The sequence below is a fragment of the Felis catus genome, chromosome C2, assembly GCF_018350175.1.
Source record: "Felis catus isolate Fca126 chromosome C2, F.catus_Fca126_mat1.0, whole genome shotgun sequence".
Lineage (NCBI taxonomy): Eukaryota > Metazoa > Chordata > Mammalia > Carnivora > Felidae > Felis > Felis catus.
In genome coordinates this window covers 93,146,716-93,167,996 of record NC_058376.1, presented here as the reverse complement: position 1 = coordinate 93,167,996, position 21,281 = coordinate 93,146,716, and the positions used below count along the sequence as shown (strand labels likewise).

Genomic DNA, 21,281 nt, shown 5'->3' with positions numbered 1-21,281 from the left:
CTTTTCTGCCCACATTCTATTGGTCATTATTCAGTCACAAGCCTCAGCTAATTGTAAGGGAGGTTGGAAATGTATTCTAGTTGCATGTATGGGGAGAAAATAGTTTGGTAAACAACTAGCTAGTCTTGCCACTTTCAGTGCACTTTCCAAACTGCTCCCTTGTCTGTTTTCTCCTCCATCATGATTTTAATTAGAGTCAGCCTTCCATTCTACCATTAGAGCTTAGGTTTTAGTTGAAAACATTCTATAAAAGAGTGGAAAAATACAGTCCAATATTCGCCCTGAATTACAAATTACTAAAATCAGATCCCTTCTTAGAAACAGGTATATTCTAGCACTCCCTAGAATAGTGTCTGGAATATATGTGTCCAATAAATGTCTGATGACTAAATGAACAGATGACAAACCACCCATCTCTATTGTTGATCCTGAGGATCTTGGGATTCTGGAGCATAAAGGGAGAAGAGAAATAGAAAAATAGCATAGCAAGTTGGAGAGAGGGTTAAAATTACTTTCAGTCTTTAGTGGAGTAAAGGGGATTTCTTGAGTAAGACCCAGAAGGTGACTTGGTTTACAAGCCAGCATTCTGGCAGGGAAAGGGAATCTCAGAGAATGTCTGTCGGTTGGGCCAAGTTATGTGGTGAGGGTGGTTGGTGTACATATAAAGAAGCATCTACACCAAAAGGCCGCATGGGGAACTCATATACGTATCCTTTGATCACCTAATGTGTTACATAAATGAACCCATCTGGTCCTGCTCAAACCAACAGAGATTATCTGAAGTTGAATTAGCCATGTAATCAGCAACTGTACCAACCTGCACCAAACTTTGAAAAAAGAAACTTTCCTCACATGCCTACTGACCTCTTTGGATATTGGATATGTCTGAGCTATGTGAAAGTTGAAACCAGACCAGGGGGAGAAGAAAATCCCATGGGAAGGGGAAGGAAGCTGGTGAATTTGATTTAATAGTTACTGAAGAAAGACTAAATTTTAGAAATTATTGAATGAGACTGACTCCTTTGCAATGGGATAGAATATATTATTGGCTCTGGACAGACAAACAATGAATATGTATAGGGAAAAAAAAAGCCTCATGTCTGCACACATCTGCTTTGTGATTGTCCAGTCATACTGCTGTATGGCTATTTGTTGAAATAAATAACTGAATACATTTTTGGCAGAATAAAAGTTTCTTAAATTCCATCTACAAGGCAGATAAAAGGAAAATCCTGGTTTTGGAGAAGTGCCAATAAAACAAAATAGCTACTCTCTTAGTGTGACTCTCTTTCTAGCTACTACCTTTGGCTACGGATGCCTGCCCTAATCACTTAGTACCACCTGTAAGATGCTAAAGATAACATTTGACCTTTCCTATTCCTATGCTTTGTGTCCTCACTCACCTTAGAAGCCAGACCACTAAGGCTGTGCATATACAGTTAATAATGATGGTTTCACTGTCATTCCAGCAATGACTTTGGGGGAAGATCCTTTACTGATTTGTAACAGAGACAAGTAATGTCATCAGTGCAATACCCTTCCTTGTTCGCCCAAGGTACAGGTTCTACAGAGCAAAGAACCTACCCAATCCCAATGAAATTTAAAATTCTAGACTGCCTTCTCTACCTCCAGCAGCTGTCTTTCCTCTCTAGTTTCTTATATAGCACTGTCATACTCCAGCAATTAGTAATTATAAAATAGAAACAATCATTAGTAACTTATAATTACCATCTTTTCCAAAGTATAAGATCCTTTAGTATGAATCTCTTGCCAATAGATCACAATTCATTTTGATAACAGGTTGATGGAGTTATATGAGACATGAATCTGGATTATTAATGGTATTATTGTTTTTAAGCTCTCAGTGACAACAGTGCTTCCTAAGTGTTTATTAATCTTCATGACTTCTCTGTGAAGTAGGTTAAATATAACTAAATTCATTCTACCAGTAGAGCAGTTGTCATACAGGTGATCTTCAATGAATTTCTCTTCATTACCAATGGATCCAAGAATAGAAATGGAAATAACTGAATCCGATTCATTTTCCATGACACTAGATTGACATGACTCTTGTGTGCTATTAAAGCCACTCCTCCCAAAACTCTTAACATATCCATAACAAAATAATAAATGATTTATATCAATTAGCAGAAAATGTGAGTTCTGAAACATTTTTATTTACTTCCTTACAAAATGCTCACACTAAGTAAATCAGCATCAATGGTCATTATAGCATGCACTGTATTTTCCTTTTCCTTGCCCTCAAATTCTCATTGTTCTTTAGGGATTCATTATTCAATCATCACTAGTTAGATTTACTTAATATCTTTCCTCCACAGAGTTTGAGGCACTGTGGAGAAAACAAGGACTATATAGAACCTAAATTTAATGCTTCTATCACACCTCTGCTCCTATCAGATGGCAATGGTATAGCTCAATGGCAAGCACATGGGTTCAAATCAAAGGCCTGCCACCAGTGATTTGCTGTGCATCTTTGGAAAAGCTATTTGTTTTCTCTGGTTGTTGTTCTCTTATTTCTAAGTAAGAATCATCATACTCCATAAGATTTGGGAATAACAAGAGATAATAAACGTAGAATGCCTGGCACCTTAAAAGTGATCACTAACAGAGTGCATTACTAATCATATAAATCAGTGACTTGGCCCCAAAGCCATGAAAAAAGGAACAGAAAGGCCCTTAATAGGAAGATGAGGTATTAGGTATGTGCATCTAGAGATTTCGCCCCAACATGGTAGTTGTTGAGTGACTCTTAATTTTGTACAAGAAAATCTTTGTCTTAATTCAGAATAATAGCTAGCACATAATAGATACTAAAAAGTATTTTGAATGAATTAATAAAAGCAAGTGGCTTCCAAAGACAAAATGAGGAAAAAAGGATAACACTAATGTTGTGTCCTCTACATACACTTGACCATCCAGATCTCATTGGGATATCAGTGATCCAAGAACATAAGGAAAGAGGGAGGTTTGAAGTGTGAGAGAGATGGAAGGAGAGTAGAAATAGCACTGGAAAAAAATTCATCTTTAGGAAAATACTATACTCATCTAGTTTACTAATGAAGAGTATGGGGAAAGGTGGCATTTTATCACATGTTATTTTTTCATTTAAAAAAGTCTTAGGGTTTCTCCTTTTCACGCATAGAATCATCATGGTACAAGGAATATTGTGCTAGACCCATAGGATTAGTTCTACTTAAAACCTTAAAATAACTTCCCATTTCAACTCATCAGATTAAAACAATGTCCTCCTAAACAATCCTAAAAGTTTTATGGAACCATAAAAGACGCCAAACAGCTGAAGCAATCTTGAAAAAGAAACACAAAACTGGAAGTATCACAATTCCAGATTTCAAGTTGTATTACAAAGCGGTAGTGATTAATACAGCAGGGTACTGGCATAGAAATAGACACATAGATCAATGGAATGGAATAGAAAATCCAGAAATAAACCCATAATTATATGGTCGATTAATTTTTGACAAAGGAGAAATCAATATACAATGAGAAAAAGACAGTCTCTTCAACAAATGGTGTTGGGAAAACTGGACAGCCATATGCAAAAGGAATGACACTGGATCACTTTATTTTACCATATACAAAATTAAACTCAAAAGGGATTAAAGACCTAAATGTGAGACCTGAAACCACAAAAATCCTTCAAGAGAGCATAGGCTGGAATCTCTCTGACATCGGCTATAGCAGCTTTTTTCTAGATAGGTCTCCTGAAGCAAGGGAAATAAAAGTAAAAATAAACTACTGGAACTACGTAAAAATAAAATTTTCTGTACAGTAAAGGAAACAATTACAAAACTGAATGGCAACCTACTGAATGGGAGAAGATGTTTGCAAACGACATGTATGGTAAAAGGTTAGTGTCCAAAATATATAAACTGATACAACTCAATACCCAGAAAACAAATATTCCGATAAAAAATGAACAGAAGACATGGACAGATATTTCTCCAAAGAAGACAAAAAATGCCCAAGAGACACAGGAAAAGATGCTCAACATCACTTATCACCAGGGGGAAATGCAAATCAGAACTACAATGAAGTATCACCTCAAACCTCTCAGAATGGTTAAAATAAAAAAAAATAGAAGAAACAACAAGCATTGGCAAGGATGTGGAGAAAGGAGAGCCCTCTTGCACTGTTGGTGGGAATGCAAACTGCTGCAGCCACTATGGAAAACAGTATGGAGTTTCTTCAAAAAATTAAAAATATAACTACTCTACAACCCAACAATAGCACTACTGGGTATTTATCCCCAAAATACAAAGGGATACATGCACCCTGATGTTTATAGCAGCATTTTCTACAATAGCCAAATTATGGAAACAGCCCAAGCGTTCACTGATTGATGAATGGATACAGAATACAATGGAATATTACTTAGCCATAAAAAGAGTGAAATCTTACTTGTCACTTGCAATGACACTTACATTGCAACACTCACATTGTCATTTGCAACATGGATGGAGCTAAACAGTATTATGCTAAGCGAAATAAGTCAGTCAGAGAAAGATAAATACCATATGATTTCACTCATATGTGAAATAGAAGAAACAAGACAAATGAGCAAAGGGGAAAAAAAGAGAGAGGCAAACCGAGAACAGACTCTTAACTATAGAGAACAAACTGCTGGCTACTGGAGGGGAGGTGAGTGGGAGAATCGGGTGGTGATGGGGATTAAAAAGTACACTTATCATGATGAAAAAAAATAATACAATAAAATGAAAAAAAACCCAAGCCCACCACCAATAGCAATGTACTCCTAAAACTGAAACAATAAACGAACAAAGCAGAAATGACCCATTTTATTAATGGAAATAAACTAGCAGCTGACAACTTGAATATTACCTGTGTAGATGTATTCCACATATGCAGGATGAGTTTTTGTGAAAACCTCTCTTACTTTTTCTATTTTATCAGCTCTGATTTTTGTTGCAAATGGTGTATACATAACTGAGAAAGATTCTGCTCTGGTGATGGCTTCTTCAATCATGGCCTGAGAGAAAGCAAACAACCCATTTGGCATCAATAACAATATATGACTTTTTAAGAATGTAAAAAATATAATTACCTTTATGGATGATTTAAAAATCTATATACTGTACTGCAAAGATAACATATTTTGGTCTTGAATATTCATTAGAATAAAATTTTAATTAGTTCTGGAAATACTATTTCATATTAAGAAAACCAATTAAATGAAGAAAGTTTGTAAACAGGCACCTCTACACTGAGCTTGCTTTAAGATAAAAATAAAAATTCTATTTTCCAAGGTGTCATTTTTTACTTGATTTTAAAAATAAAATTCTTAAGTCTAATATAATTATTCTACTCTTGAACAGACATTGATGAGCAATTTGTACTTTAAAAAACTAATTGAAATATCTAGATATAAGTATTTTCTATAAATAACACAACAAAGTACATTTTCTCCCCCTTCTTCCAATGCCTAGGAAAGCCTTTTGGAGTAAGAGAAACCTTTTTCAACTTTTTCCCACCAAAGCTTCCCTTCCCTCCAGATCACAAGAGCCACTTGACATGGATTTAGCTATTTAAGAAGTTCTTTAAATTTTCTTTGCTCATGTACCATTCTTGATAAAGCCAGCCATCACCCTGAGCTTCCTGTTTTAACTAGGTCCATTACTATTTGAAACAGACCAAAAGGAAAGTTATGTGAAGTTTTAAAAGGAATTTATTCCTTTCCTACAACTTTTCCTTCTAATGAGGATTGAACATTGAATAAAAAGTGGAAATGTCTATAGTTATCTCATTTTTCTGAAAATAGCATAAAAGCATATTACAAAAACCCGTATTTATTTATAGGAATAAGTTTTTTTCAGTGACAACTAAGAGTGCCAACAATCTTAAGGAAAAAGAATAGATTTGAACCGTCCAACAAAGAAAAAAAGATTTAACAAACAGCAATTTATATTATTAGCGTCATAGCACTTTGTAAACAAGTTTCTGATTGGTATTAAGAGCAATAAGGAATTGATTTTAAACTGAGAAAGCTAATTGTTCACCACCTATTCCATTTCTCAAGTGACTTCCAGTAGCCTCTATGATCATCTAGACTGTGTGCAACAGAGCAGCTTTGTAAAAATTTTCTGGATGTAAAGGGTCCTCCTTTCTCTGAGGGGCTCAGAAAATGATGTAACTTTAAAATTTACATCTTAAATTTGTTGTGGGGCGAATTTCAGAATGGCTGAATGAAAGAGCTTACATTGCCCACCATATTGCCCTTCCCAGGTTTGAGGAACTGTCAGGGGAACAAAGAATACAACTGTGATTCCAAACCCAGAGCTAGCCCTCAGCGGAGGTAGCAATGGATTATGATTGTACAGCAGGATCTGGGTGCTGAGTCCTGGATCTCAACTTTGGAAGGCTAACAAGGGTAATGCAGCCAGCAGGTCTGGAATTCAGAGATGTGGATTGAGAACTCAAATATGGTGTTTAGGTACCAGGTTCAGTTCACAGCTGGAACCAATCAGGGGATGGCCTGTCCAGACCAAAAATGTAAGTAATCATACCTAGATGAGTGTGGGAGGATATGCTGAAGAGGGAAGCTGTTTTAGACCTGAGTTTAAGGTCATGATCTGACTTTTTTACCTTTTGTAAACTATTCCCATATTAGCTTGCCAGAGTTGCCATAATGAAGTATCACAGACTGGGTGCCTTAAATGATGGAAATTCATGGTTCCAGAGGCTAGAAGTCTGAGATCAAGGTGTCTGCAAGATTGCTTTCTTCTCAGGCCTCTCTCCTTGACTTGTAGATGGCTATGTAGCTTCTTGTGTCTCTATATGGGTTTTGTTTTGTTTTGTTTTGTTTTGTTTTGTTTTGTTTTGTTTTGTTTTGTTTTGTTTCCCTCTGTGTATGTCTGTATCCTAATCTCATTTTCTTATAAGGACATCAGTCACATTGGATTAAGACCCACCTAAAGACCTCATTTGAACTTAACACTTTAAATACCTATTTCCAATACAATGACAATCTGCAGCACTGGGTTAGGACTCCAGAATATGAATTTTGGGGGGACACAATTGATCCCATAATAGTTCCTAACTCCCAAATAGCTTTTCTCTAAATATCTTGGTGAAGGGTATTTTGCTTTAAATTCTGGCTCAAAAAAATTAACAAAGGTATTTAATTCTCTAGTTTGCTTCCAGAGAGACATTAACAGTATCTCAGTAAGGCCAAGATAGAAGAAAACACTCTCTTCATCCCATTTCTTTTCCAACTACTGGCAGCTTAAGTGACTGCTGGCAAGGTAACTTTGCTAAGCCATCTCACAGCAGGGACAGTAAGACTCGTGCCCAAGAGCCTATACCAGCTTTTTTGCAAGTGGCAGAAGTGTGGGTTTTGTGTGGCAGCTTGATCTGTTCATTTAAGGCACTGTACTCTTGGCTTGCTGCTCAGTGAATTGCATTTAGGGTTTCACAGGGCTCTCCACTCAGGAGGGTATGTGCTGGGGCACAGCCTCCCTCTCTCACTAATCACAGTCAGTAGATATGGGGTCTTTTTGTGGTTTCTGCCCTCCATCTTGAAGATGCGTAAGGAGGTGGGTGAGTGAGCAAAGTGTGTATGTGAGAATAATAATTGAAGTTTCCATAGAGATATTTTCTCAAAACACATTATTATAACCCCAAGAAAAAATACTATAAGATAGAGTAGAAATGAGAACACAAATTACCCTTTCACCAGATCCTGACACATCCTTTTTGTGTCTTTATGTATTAATATTTTTTGTTCTTCCAGAGACAGAGAATCTTGGGGCTTTGAATCTGTCTCACATTGTTCTTGTAAAGGAATACAGTATATATTATATAGAGTATTATATTATTGTATTGGTATATTACATAGAGTCTAATATATATATACACACACACACACACACTATTATATGTGTGTATATGTGTTTATATATAACATTTACATATAATATTTCTGGTGCATTATTGAATGACTCAGTGAAATAATCTAGAAAAAAATTTAGCATTACTAAAATAGAGGGAATTTTTGACTGTTTGAGTTAGACACCAAAATATCAGGCTTTCATTTTGTGATGATAATGATTTAGTAATTTAGGGTTGGGCTTGCCTTTCATGAAGAGTCTAATATCAGCAAATGAAAGATTATGCTTAAGGATTTTTAAACACTGGAATATTTTGTAATAATCATAGGTACTAAAATATAGATTGTAAACTATTTCTAATCATCAAAGATTTTCCTTGATTTTGAAAATAAATAGAGGAAGAGACAGGGTGAGGAATTGCAGCTTGTAAAAAGTAAGATGCACCAAGAAATCTGTTGCATTTCTATACACCAATAATGAAACAGCAGAAAGAGAATTTAAGATATCAAGCCCATTACAATTGCACCAAAAATAAGAAGATATGGAGGAATAAACCTAACCAAAGAGGTAAAAGACTTGTACTCTGAAAATTATAAACACTGATGAGAGAAATTAGAGATGACACACACAAAAAGGAAAACATTCCATGCTCATGGATTGGGAAAACAAATATTGTTGAAATGTCTATACTACCCAAAGCAATCCCTATCAAAATATCAACAGCATTCTTCACAGAACTAGATCAAACAATACTAAAATTTGTATGGAACCACAAAACACCCTGAATAGTCAAAGCAGTCTTGAAAAGCAAAGCAAAGCAAAGCTGGAGGCATCTCAATTCCAGATTTCGATTTATATTACAAAGTTGTAGTAGTTAAAACAGTATGGTACAAAAATAAACACAAAAATAAACACATACATCAATGGAATAGAAAACCCAGAAATAAACTCACAATTATAGGGTCAATTAATCTTCAACAAAGCAGGAAAGAATATCCAATGGGAAAGACTATCTCTTCAACAAATGGTGCTGGGAAAACTGAACAGTAACATGCAAAAGAGTGAAACTGAACCATTCTCTTTCACCATACACAAAAAATAAGCTCAACAGAGATTCAAGATCTAAATGTGACACCTGAAATCATAAAAATCCTTCAAGAGAGCACAGGCAGGAATCTCTCTGACATTGGCTGTAGCAACTTTTTTGAGGCAAGGGAAACAAAAGCAAAAATAAACTATTGGGACTACATCAAAATACAAAGCCTCAGCACAGTGAGGGAAACAATCAACATAACTAAAAGGCAATGTATGGAATAAGAGAAGTTATTTGCAAATGACACATCTGATAAAGGGTTAGTATCCAAAATATATAAAAGAACTTATAAAACTCAATACCCAAAAAACAAAGGGCCCAATTAAAAAATGGACAGAAGACATGACAATTTTCCAAAGAAGACATACAAATGGCCAAGAGACACATGAAAAGATTCTCAACATCACTCATCATCAGGGAAATGCAAATCAAAACTACCATGAGATATCACCTCACACTTGTCAGAATGGCTAAAATCAACAAGAAGCAACAGGTAGTGGTGAGGATGTGGGGAAAGGGGAACCCTCTTGCACTGTTGGTGGGAATGCAAACTTGTACAGCCACTGTAGAAAACAGTAGAACTACCCTGTGATCCAGTAATCGCACTACTAGGTATTTACACAAAGAATACAAAAATACTGAATCAAAGGGATAAGTGCACCCTTATGTTTATAGTAGCATTATCTATAACAGCCAAATTATGGAAACAACCCAATGTTCATCTATTGATGAATGGATAGAAAAGTATCATATATATATATATATATGAATATATATATGCATATATATGTATTAATATTACTCCAATATTATTCATGTATATATATGGAATATTATTCAACCATAAAAAAGAATGAAATCTTGCCATTTGCAGCAACGTGGGTGGACCTAGAGAGTATAATGCTAAGTGAAATAAGTCAGAGAAAGACATTTCACTCATATATGGATTTTAAGAAACAAAGGAGCAAAGGGGGAAAAAAAAGAGAAAGAAACAGGCAAACCAAGAATCAGACTTAAGTATAGAGAACAAATTGACGGTTACCAGAAGGGAGGTGGACAGGGGGGGTGGGTTAAACAGGTGATGGGGATTAAGGAGTGCACTTGTTGTGGTGAGCACCTGGTGATGCATGGAATCGTTGATCACTATATTTTATGCTTGAAACTATTACACTGCAATATTAACTGGAATTTAAATAAAAACTTTAAAAAGTAACCTATACTAAAAGATATATTTTAAATGATACTTTTTAATTTGACAAAAATTTTCTGCAGTTGAGTTATTCTTTCCCAATGTGTGAGTTTCTCTGGTGTCAATAAATGTTGCACGTGTACAAAGAATGGGGAAAACAGTCAGTACACATGTTCTGTTGTTAAGTGTGCATTGCTGTTAATTATGCTTTCTCTGTTGCTACACACACAAAAAGGCTTTGAAATTAGGTGTTTACATTTGGGGCTTCTAATAACTCTCTATTGTTATCCTCACATTTGTCAAGTTTTAAAGCTTATAGTTATATAAACCAAGAGTGTATGTGGGCAGCTCATTTCCTCTACAAACAGTAACTTATAATAATTTCTCCTTGTTCTTTAGCTAAGCAAAAAAATCCATTTGCTACCTCAGAAATCAATTTGCCTAGGATAATTTTACAACAAGGGAGACGATGGGGGAGACGGGGAAAGAGAGATACTCTGTCAACAGTAAAGGAAAAGCCATCAAAGTAGAGGGAAAAGAAGACTAGCAAAAAAAGAAACACTATTCACTTCCTCTTCTAAATCCAAGAGAGTTGCTTCTTCCTGGTAAATTTTTAAGAGCACTCAGGGTGCCTAGGATAAATCTGGCAGAAACTATAAACATTTTCAGGATGATGAGATTATGAAATTTTTCCCATATTTTTGCTGGAGGATTTCAACAAAAATTGCAACCTTTCAACTATGTGTCCAGTGATAGTGATTCAGTAGTAGAAATCTTGTCAGTTCTAATTAGAAAATGTGATCAAATTATTATAGATTATTATCAAATTATTCCTTTAATGCTTCCAATATCAGAGTTGGCCATAATTGCAGTAAATTGCTTTACTTACAAGATTAGATCTGGAAGGAACCTTGGGAATTTTCCAGCCCAATTCACTGAATTGGAGATGAATTAAGTGACTTGAAGAGGCTTAAGTGACTTTTCTCAGGATGAACAGCTTTTTAATTTTATAGAATTTAGAATTAGGGTCTCAAATATTATATTTCACTTTCTCTTCAAAAATTATGGTTTTACCTCCTGGGACTCTCTTGTTTAAAAACAGTCATATTAAACACCGGTTTAAATTCTAAATCATTTACTTTCATTTTGTGGTATATGTGAGTGCTACAGAATTTTAGAACATATACATGTATAAGTGTCCTGGGCACGTGGTTAGGTATTTTTCAGGCCCCTTTGCAGTTAAGCATAGCCATGTGGCTCTGTGGATAAATGGAATGTAAGTGGGAAGGATACTTTTTCTTGGCATTGCCCATAAAACTCTGCCTAGCGTGATCCTCCATTTTCTTTCTCTATCAGCTTCCTGAAGAGGGAAGACTGCCAGGACATGGAGGAAGATGGAGGTATATAGTGGAAGAACTATGGGTTCTCATTATTGCTGATTTTGGGAGAACCAATCAGAAACACCCAGGAACTGCAACAGTGAGTGAGAAATTGACTTTTATTGTTTTAGGTTACTGAAATATTGGAGTTGTTTGTTTTAGCAGTTAGTCTACCCTAATTCACAAACAATAATAAACAAAAATTTGAATCTCTTTCATAATCCATTTTTTCCTTCTAAGCTTTACGTATTGTTTTAAAAGTAAACAAAAAACATGGTGTTTAAAGAGATAAAATAACTTTTCATTTAGCAGTGTGATAGATGCTTTTTTATATCCTATTTCTTTTAATTCTCATAAAGCCTATCTTAGTATTACTAGTGAATGAATATTATGATTGTATTATTCTCAGAGTTCACATTAGACTCAAAGGAAGCAGTGCTCTACTTTCAAGCTATAAATGATTGAGACAGGAATCTTTAGATTTTAGTGGCTAATATGATTCTTTGCTATTACATTAATAATGATGTAATTTTGAATGATGACTGGAATTTTCTAGAAAATGGAAAAATAAAATTTTGTGAGCAATAATTTTCAAATTTAATCCTTTTGAATATATATGGGTTCAATTTGAAAGAGTCCAATTTTCTTGAAATTTAAGATTAACTTAAAGAACAAATTTTCCTAAAGAGCAAAACATCTTTCCTTGAGATTTCCCTATAAACCTATTCACTGTATCACTTATGTAATAGCCAAGATTGACATTTTAATGATGATTTTATTAATATAATGGTATGTCAGAATAAAATACGTAATAATTGATTGTTTGCCCCTGCCTTGATGGTCAACATTTTAAGGCTGAAATATTACCTTGCATTTATGAGAGTTCTTTTATTGAACAACCTTCACTGAAAGTTCTGTATATTCTAATATAAGGGAATATTTGGCAGCTTTGCCATTACATTTATCAATCCAGTGATGTGAAAGTCATGTCTTCATGCAATTTAAATCAAGAAATTTAAATTTTTATTTGCAGTATCTGACCAAAGATTGTATGAACAGGTTACTTGTACTGAGGTGAGCATATAATGAATTTTTTTAATGTTATTTATTTTTGAGAGAGACAGAGAGAGACAGAGTGTGAGCAGGGGTAGGGCAGAGAGAGAGGGAGACACAGAATCTGAACAGATTCCGGGCTCTGAGCTGTCAATACAGAGCCCAACGCAGGGAAAAAAAACTCACGAACTGAGAGATCTTGACCTAAGCCAAAGTCGGACGCTTAACCGACTGAGCCACCCAGGTGCCCCTGAACAAATTTTTATATAGCTGTTGTGAATTTTTTACTTTGCAATACATCATATTTAAAAATAGCCATAATAAATATCATTTTAAATTCTAAACATTTAATTTACTTTAGTTTTGCAGTGTATGTGAGTTCTATAGAATTTTAGAACATATGTAAGTATATATATATATATACACACACACACACATATATATGTATATATATATATATATATATATACACACACACATATATATATATATCCATTTAGTGTGTGTGTGTGTGTGTGTGTGTGTGTGTGAGTGTGAGTGTGTATGTGTACACTGTTGTCCACCATCCAGTCTGGTTAGGGTTAGAGTTAAGGTTTTGATTATATATGATGCTTCCGTTAGCTGAATAACTTCAGCATTGAACGACTAAAATTCACTCTGTATTAACTTTTAATCATATTTGATAGCAAAATTTTATTTCCATGTCCCTTTAGCATAGAACTAAACAGATGAAAAGAAACTAAGATATTATTTTAAAATCACTCAACTTCATAACCAAGGTAACTGAATCTTGCTGAGTTCTGGTGACTTAACTCAGGTAACAAAATTAGAGAAGAAAGCAGGACAAGAAAGCAAGTCTCCTAAACCAATGGTTTCTCTTACTCTAAGTGATTTTTCATCCTTCTAGTTAGCAAATTTGTAGAATTACAAGATCAAGTTTTACTTTCTTTTCCCATGACTATCTTATTCCTGTCTTCAAAGACATCAAGAACTTGACTCTAACTCTAACAGAGAAACAAACAGACCACATCAAACCTAAACCAGGTCAAGATCCTCTTCCAAACAATAACCCTAACAGAAAACAGAATAGTCATCCTTCATTATCTCCTGGCCACAATAAGACTGTTTTGCCCATCAGCCCCTCATTAGATTTAAGGAATGCGATCAACTAGAATGCCTGTCTCAAAGAGAAATATTTACAAAAATTAAATGAAAGCCTTCTTGATAGGGGAACTTAAATAATAATGTGCTTGAGTTCGTCTAGCTTATTTAATGGTAAAGTACATATAATTTATAAATAGAATTTAAAGTACATTCATTATAAAGACCCTGAATCATTTTCTGCTTGCACACTAAAGAAAAATCAGCTGATAGAAACTCAAGAGTTATAAGTGTGGGTTTCAGCAGCCTCCAGACTCTTTAGGATGCCACAGAGCTTTTATTCCTGATGATTTAAAATGAATCACCAAAAGGTATCACAGGAATAAATAGCTACATTACCTGTAATTATTTCATAAGCACAAACGGGTATTACTAATGGGCTTTAGCCTCTGTGTTTGGTGGTAAATGTCAACACAGTTTGGGACCCTTTTTTTGTCATTGTGCATTTCTTCTCTATACTTAGTTTAATTATATGAAGATAGATATTCCTATTCTTAACTGTATATTGTTTTCTGATTGCATTTCTTGACTGGTGGTTTTAGATTGGGGTATGACTTGCTGGTGCACAGAGCTGACTGATGGCAGAGTTGGGACGAGAACCTGGTGACCTGGTTCCCAGACTTGTACTTCTTTTGTTTTGTCCGCTAGTACGCAAGATGACTTTGAGTGGAAAAGTGTAGGATGCCCTTGAAATGCTGTATACTGGAGGAATTGAAAGAATCCAAGTATGCTTAATTTGGAGAGAAGACGTTAAGTTTCAGGGACTAACTTTCTGTCATCAGAGAGCAACCTGCTATTGTATGTACTCTGCGTAGGTAGACTTCATTTAATTCATTGACAAATCTGTAAAACTCCTTTACCAATTAAATGAGTGCTCTTGGGCAATGGCTAAGTGCTATAGATAAATTATTCTCTTTACTTGCTAAGGCAACACTGGAAAACAGATATTATTATCCCATTTTAAAGATTAGGAAAACCCAGTCTTTACAATATGCAGTACTTCACATGGCTACCTTGGGACTGAGCTGGGACTCAGCAGTTCTAGCTCAGTCTGAGCCTCTTTCTCTGAGCCATTTATGGTGTGCAGACTCACAAATGAAGTTTATAGCTTCCATAAAGCTTCACAGGGCATAAGAGGAATCCTTAGCAGGGGGAAAAACGTTCTGATAGAGCCTTCCAATGAGGAAGCTATTCATCTTGGAAGCTAGTAGCTCCATGGCCCTGGTGGTACACAGACCAAGGAGAGATGATGGTCTATCTAGGATCTAGTGAAAGGTACTGTTTGTGTAGAAAAATGTATTTATAGTGCTACAGTCTATCACTCAAAATTTGTCTTTGGTTTACTTCCACATCCCCATAATTTCTTTTCTCTCGCAAGTTTCAGCTTTGTCCCAGCAACCAGATACCTCTTCTTCTTTGTTATTATTTCTCTTATTTATCTGCAATAAATATTTTCCAGGCTGTGACTCCTCCTGGAGGACTTTAATTTTTAGGAGGTAAGAGATTGCAGGAAGACGCTATTATGGAGCACGTATCCTCCTATATGTAACTTCCCATCAACAAGAGGTCTCAGAAGGGGCATAATTGTGTCTGTGAGAAATGTGACAGACCTGTTGTGTGTGTGTGTGTGTGTGTGTGTGTGTGTGTGTGTGTAATACTGTATATTACACACTGTATATTTACTATACATACACACAAATATATATCTATATATCTATAAATATTTATTATGCACCCATACACATACTCTATGACAATAGCAAACTACAACTTGAAGTCATATTAGATGAAATGAAATGAAATGCTATCTTTAAGAGACCTGCCACTACATTTCCAAGTTATGTGTCCAATCTCCAGTTTTATTTCCGATCTGGGCCTTATACATGAATGTTAAAGCAGGCCAACCCCCACGTGATGAAGAATAAATAAAATGAAGACTTGTCATGGTAATTTTGGTGTTTTCTGTCTCTTTAGGTTTGGGCTTGAAATAGCCCTTCCAAGGTTTTCTGGGGGCTATTGTCCCTCATAGGCTGTTGACTCCTGGTTTAGACTGCACCATATAAAATATCATCTATGCTCTCTTGGATAAAAAAATAGGTCAGTTTAACAGTTATTTTATGATCCTAAAAAAAGCAAATCATGCCACATGTTGAAGATTGACATTTAAAATGCTGAGGCCTCATTACCTGGAAGAAGGAAGATTAGAAAAGATGAGAAAGGGATGAAAAAGGAAATGATTCAACCAGGAACTATAGGATAGGTAGAGTACACAGTCTTCAAAAATTAGTGACGAGAAATCAATCGTATGAATTCAAGAAAAGAGGAGAATTCATATTTAATTGGCGTGCAATGCCATAAAAAGATGGCTGAATATAAATAAAAACATTAAAAGCTTTGAGCTTTACAGATTATCTTATACTTGGGTGCACACAGCTTAAAAAATTTCATGATTTCATGGAATATTTATTCTGCATCTCCAACTGCTAAAAAAAAGTGACCTCAATTTCTCTGCAAGCTTGTAAATCAATAACCCATAAAAATCTATGGGAAATATAAAAGATAACTATAAAAACCTCTAAATTTGGTTTGGATCACAACAATTTTTGATTTTTAGATGCAAACAAAGCAAAGAAGGAATCAACATGTTTGCAAATTTAAACTGGGAGGCAAAGTCTTTATGGAAACAAAATAACCTCATGGCAATCTAGTAGAATAGCACGGACTCCTGGGAATCAAATAGCTACCCTTAAATTTGTTCAAGTAAAAGAAGGCCCAAACTGCCTTAAATCTATGAAACCCATATCATTCTCAAATGAAAGAAAATGAAAAGAAACTTAGAGGTTACTTTTTGTTCTGTTAAGAACTGTCAGAAACCTAAAAACCTTTTTAGAAGGGAAAAAAAGAAAAGGAAATGCTGACTTTATTTAAATGGTGTGAGTTTCCTTAATAACCTACTGATATTTTTACAAAACCAAACTGATACCATATAAATATATATTTAATATATTTATTAATTTATGTTATTTATAAATTAATAAATATATTAAATATATATTTAATATATTATATATAAATATAATATATACATATTTCTGAAGACAAATACTAAGTAAATATTTCTTAGGAGTGGCTGAAAATTGATTTTTCTTGCTTGATATGATGCCACTATTTTCTAATGAGCTTGAATTATCAACTTGCAGATAGAGGGCTGATACACAAGTGAGATATGCGGTCCTCCTGCAGGGCCCATTCTGAGGCACTGCTCCCAAATTCTTATATGATCTGGATGCCTCATTGTTTTAGCCGGGGACAAAGCTGTTCATTTCTCAGTGGCAATTAGGGTTTCAAAAGCAGACAACCTCTGAAAAGGTGGCACTCTGACTAAAATTCACACTGAGGTGAGGTAATTGATTATATGACACATTTTTGAAAGGCGGCTTTGACTCTTGGCATGTATAGGTGGAGCGAGGAGTGGGGACAGCGTGGGGAGGAGAGAGGAATGGGGCACATAAAAAGCAACCTCACCTACTTGACAATCTGGGCAAATATGTGTCACTAAATATATATAATGGTACTAAATGTACACATGGATTCAATATGTGAATATGATTCACATTTTTTCCTCCATCCTTTCCTCTCTTCCTTCCTCCCTCCCTCTTTTCCTTCCTTTCTTCCTTCCTAATGCCTGGGACACTCACAGAACATCAAGGGAAGAACTACACTAAACTATACAAACAGCAAATAATGTCATGGTCACTATCTTCTTCACAGGAACACTCAACCTTACATCAAATACATGCCTCAATTACATCTTTCATTTTAAAGTGAACCTCTCCTACTGGCATACTACCTCAAATAGCATCAAAGCAAAGTGAAACACAGGCAGCATTTAACAACGCTGGTAACCATGGAAACATATCATTAAAGAATATATAAACAGGAATGAATAATTAGATGAGAAATTCATTTCTACATTTATCTTTTTCCAAGACCCAGGAGGGGAAGCTCTCTTTTACCTCTCATCTCAGTTTGGACACTTCCTCTTTAGCCTGTCTTCTAACCAAGAAATAGGAGAATCCACAAAATGAGGATTTTAATACTGCCTAGCTTAATGGACAAATCTCTTTGTAGGCAAGTGACTAAAAATGACTGCAATGCTCATTGTTGTCTAGATGTAAAACTGAATGTAGGAAAGAACCTGAAGCAGCAGAGTTTGCTTTGGGGTTGGGAGGAGGGCAGGAAAACCTGACTTACATCCTGGTGAGAAGGGGAGAGCAGTTAACATTTAAAAACAGGAAGAACGGGCTGCCTCACTTACTAGAGGCATCTACATAGTGGGAAGACTGAGGGGAGAATATGGGCTAATGGATTATATCAGTTGCATTGTCAGGTAGGCAGTATCACCTGTGCAGGTACCCTGACACTCTGCCTCTGCACCTAGCAAAGCTGTAGATAAACGCTATGGTAGGCAAAGTTGTTCGTAAACTTAAAAATTTGTAAATGGCCTTATAGACCGTCTAGCTGAGGGTTGTGCATCAGAATCACTTAGTTGGGGGGAAGTAGACAAACACAGTTTTTAGAACCTCACCCAACACTGTGATTCTGATGCAGTTCACTAGACCAGTGTTTGAGAATCACAGGCCTAAGCCAACTTCGTCATCATACAGCAGCAGAAACTAAAGCCCAGAGCAGGTATGATAAACCAGATTGAGTTGCTGGTCTCAATTTCCCCCATCTCTGTAACAATATTATTTTTATCATGGTTTGGCAGTGAACAGAATAACCATATATGGCTTGCTCTGGCTAACAGGATATTAACAAGCATGGTATAAGCAGAGGCTTGATATGTGCTTATATAGTTCTGCTTTCTCTCTTAGAATTCTGCATTTTGCCATAAGATAAACAGACATCGGATAGCCATTGCATGTGGACCATACTTGGGCCTCTCCACAGCTTGGAGCTAAGGGTAGCTAAGTATAGCCAAGACTAGCCTAGATCAGTCAAATCATCACTGATAAGCCAACCTGCTTATTATTATGAGAAACCACTGAATTTAAGAGTGATTTGTTACACAGCAGTATTGTAGCAGTAGCTGACTAATATGGAAATGAAGTGACTTATCCAAAATTAAATCCTAGCATTGGAACTAGAAGTTACAGCTTGTGAATCGTAGGCCTGACTTCTTTCTACTTCCCTATAGTGTCTGTTTTACTTTCTTTCATTCACAGGGTTAAGCACATATATCCATTGCCTTTATAGGGTCCTTCTGCTCAACCTATATTCCTTGTATTTCAGAACATCCTGTCATCTTTCCTCGTCAGAGCTTACCTTTCCTTCCATCTCGTTCCTCAGGATTCTGCTTTCATATTTCCAAAGGGACTAAGAAGTTTCAAAATAATCCTCACAATTGTGTTCAAGAGTCATCCATTAATGAGTTAAACACTTACAGATAAAATTTCTTCTGCATATTACCTGGGGTTGACTAGAGACTCAATGGCAAATGGTGAGAATTTAAGCATGACACATGGCAGTTGACAGGAAAAATATTTTTAGGTAAGTGAGTTTGGTGCTTATTAAATTATATATAATATAAATATCATAAGGCTTGTATTGCTTTCAGACACTCCTGTCCAAATATTTTATAAACTGTATGCTTGATGGGGCCAAATAAATAAATAGACTATAAACAAAGGCCATTAGGAGAAATGCTCATATGGCATTTTTATTTTGTTCCTTTCTGTGGAAACATTTTTCACATGGAAGCAAATCTTTAAAACACATTTTTATTCTACTGAATATGTAGGTGTTTTGTTAAAGATAATAAAAAAAGGGGCGCCTGGGTGGCTCAGTCAGTTGAGCGTCCGACTTCGGCTCAGGTCATGATCTCACAGCTCGTGAGTTCAAGCCCCGCGCCGGGCTGTGTGCTGACAGCTCGGAGCCTGGAGCCTGGAGCCTGCTTCTGCTTCTGTGTCTCCCTCTCTCTCTGCCCCTAACCCACTTGCATTCTGTCTCTGTCTCTCTCAAAAATAAGTAAACATTAAAAAAATAATAATAAAAAAAATTCTGGTTGACCTTAATTTGCCTGTAATTTCATGTTGAAGATTTTATTTTTACTCTGAAATTGAGATACCATAAATCTGTATCATGTAAATGACTAATATTGGGGTAATTCTGCAATATCAAGAAGAAACACAATGAATTGGAGTAAAAAAGTTAGTCTTCATTATTGGTATAAGGGATTAAGTTACATCAGTTATTGTGTATCATTGTCTGGTTAGTGCAGAGAAATTCATTAGTTTGCTGCTGTCTTGATTGCTATGTTTGAAAGAAGAAGCTAATAGATAAAACCTTAGGGTTTTCATGGAGAAAACCATGAGCACAGAAATCAATGAAGTAACAGACTGTTGGAAATCTGCAACCTTCTCCAGAGACTCTGATAAATCTCAAACTCAAAGCACAAAAGTTGTCCACATTTGTGAACTTAAAATACACACACAGACACACACACACACACACACACATACACACACACACAAATAGTTGTTGAAATCAATAAGCACTGATTTTTTTAATAACAAATAAAGAAACTATTCCAAAACATTCTTGACATTATTGGTTTGAGTTTCATGTCAAATAATATTTAACTTGGTTGACTGACTTTAACAAATATGTATTGAATTGCTATTTGCAATGTACTACGGAAGAAAAACAGATTAGGAAGAAGTGGTGTCTAATTTAAGTACCAGATGTTTTTCTTGTTACATTTTTGTGCTAGAACAAAATTATTAAAATTTTGTTCTTGAGGACATGCTTCTTGAGGACAGGACAAGCAGTGAGCATTTTGTTCACTGCTGTATTTGTTAATAGCACAGTGCTTTTAGTACAGTGCACGTAGCACAGTGCTTAAGACACAGTCACTAATAAGTGCTCAATAAATATTTGCTGAGTGAGTATGAATGACAAATACAGTTTGAAAGTAAAGAAGAAAGTATCCACTAATGTTTTTAATGTTTATTTATTTATTTTGAGAAAAAGAGAGAGAACATGCAAACATGAGCTGGCAGAGAGAAAGGGAAAGAGAGAATCCCAAGCCGGCCCCTGCTGTCAGCACAGAGCCCAGCATGGGGCTTGATCCCATGAACCATGAGATTATGACCTGAGCTGAAATCAGGAGTCCAATGCTTAACCAACTGAACCATCCAGGCACCCAGAAAAGCACCCACTAATCTAAGAGTAGTCTGCACACACTGGATTGGAAAGGTTTCGAGCTTGAATGACTGTAGTGCAGTTTCAGGAGGAACTATATGACACGAACATTCTGGGTGCTATTTTTTGCTTTGAGTTTTGGAAGCAGTAAATGTCTCCTGCTAGGCCCAATACCAAAAAGAAAAAGAGCTGTTGCAAAGAGGAGTACAGAAGGGACTTAACCTGTGGTCTGTGAAAGCCATGGAAGGGCCCACAGACTGCGCACCATCTTCCTCAAGCATATGGCTGGGGAAAATCTTTTGTCTCTCAACATA

At 35.7% G+C, this 21,281-nt stretch overlaps 1 protein-coding gene across 3 annotated transcripts in view; it reads right to left on the bottom strand.

Moving 5' to 3' along the window:
• Positions 1-21,281, bottom strand: part of SPATA16 (spermatogenesis associated 16) — a 244,958-nt gene that overhangs the window by 57,540 nt on the left and 166,137 nt on the right. For all 3 annotated transcript variants that reach the window (XM_019840100.3, XM_045037259.1, XM_003991900.5), the window contains exon 6: positions 4,882-5,029. In XM_019840100.3, the coding sequence (XP_019695659.2) occupies positions 4,882-5,029 (148 nt within the window). The remainder of the gene's footprint in view (positions 1-4,881; positions 5,030-21,281) is intronic.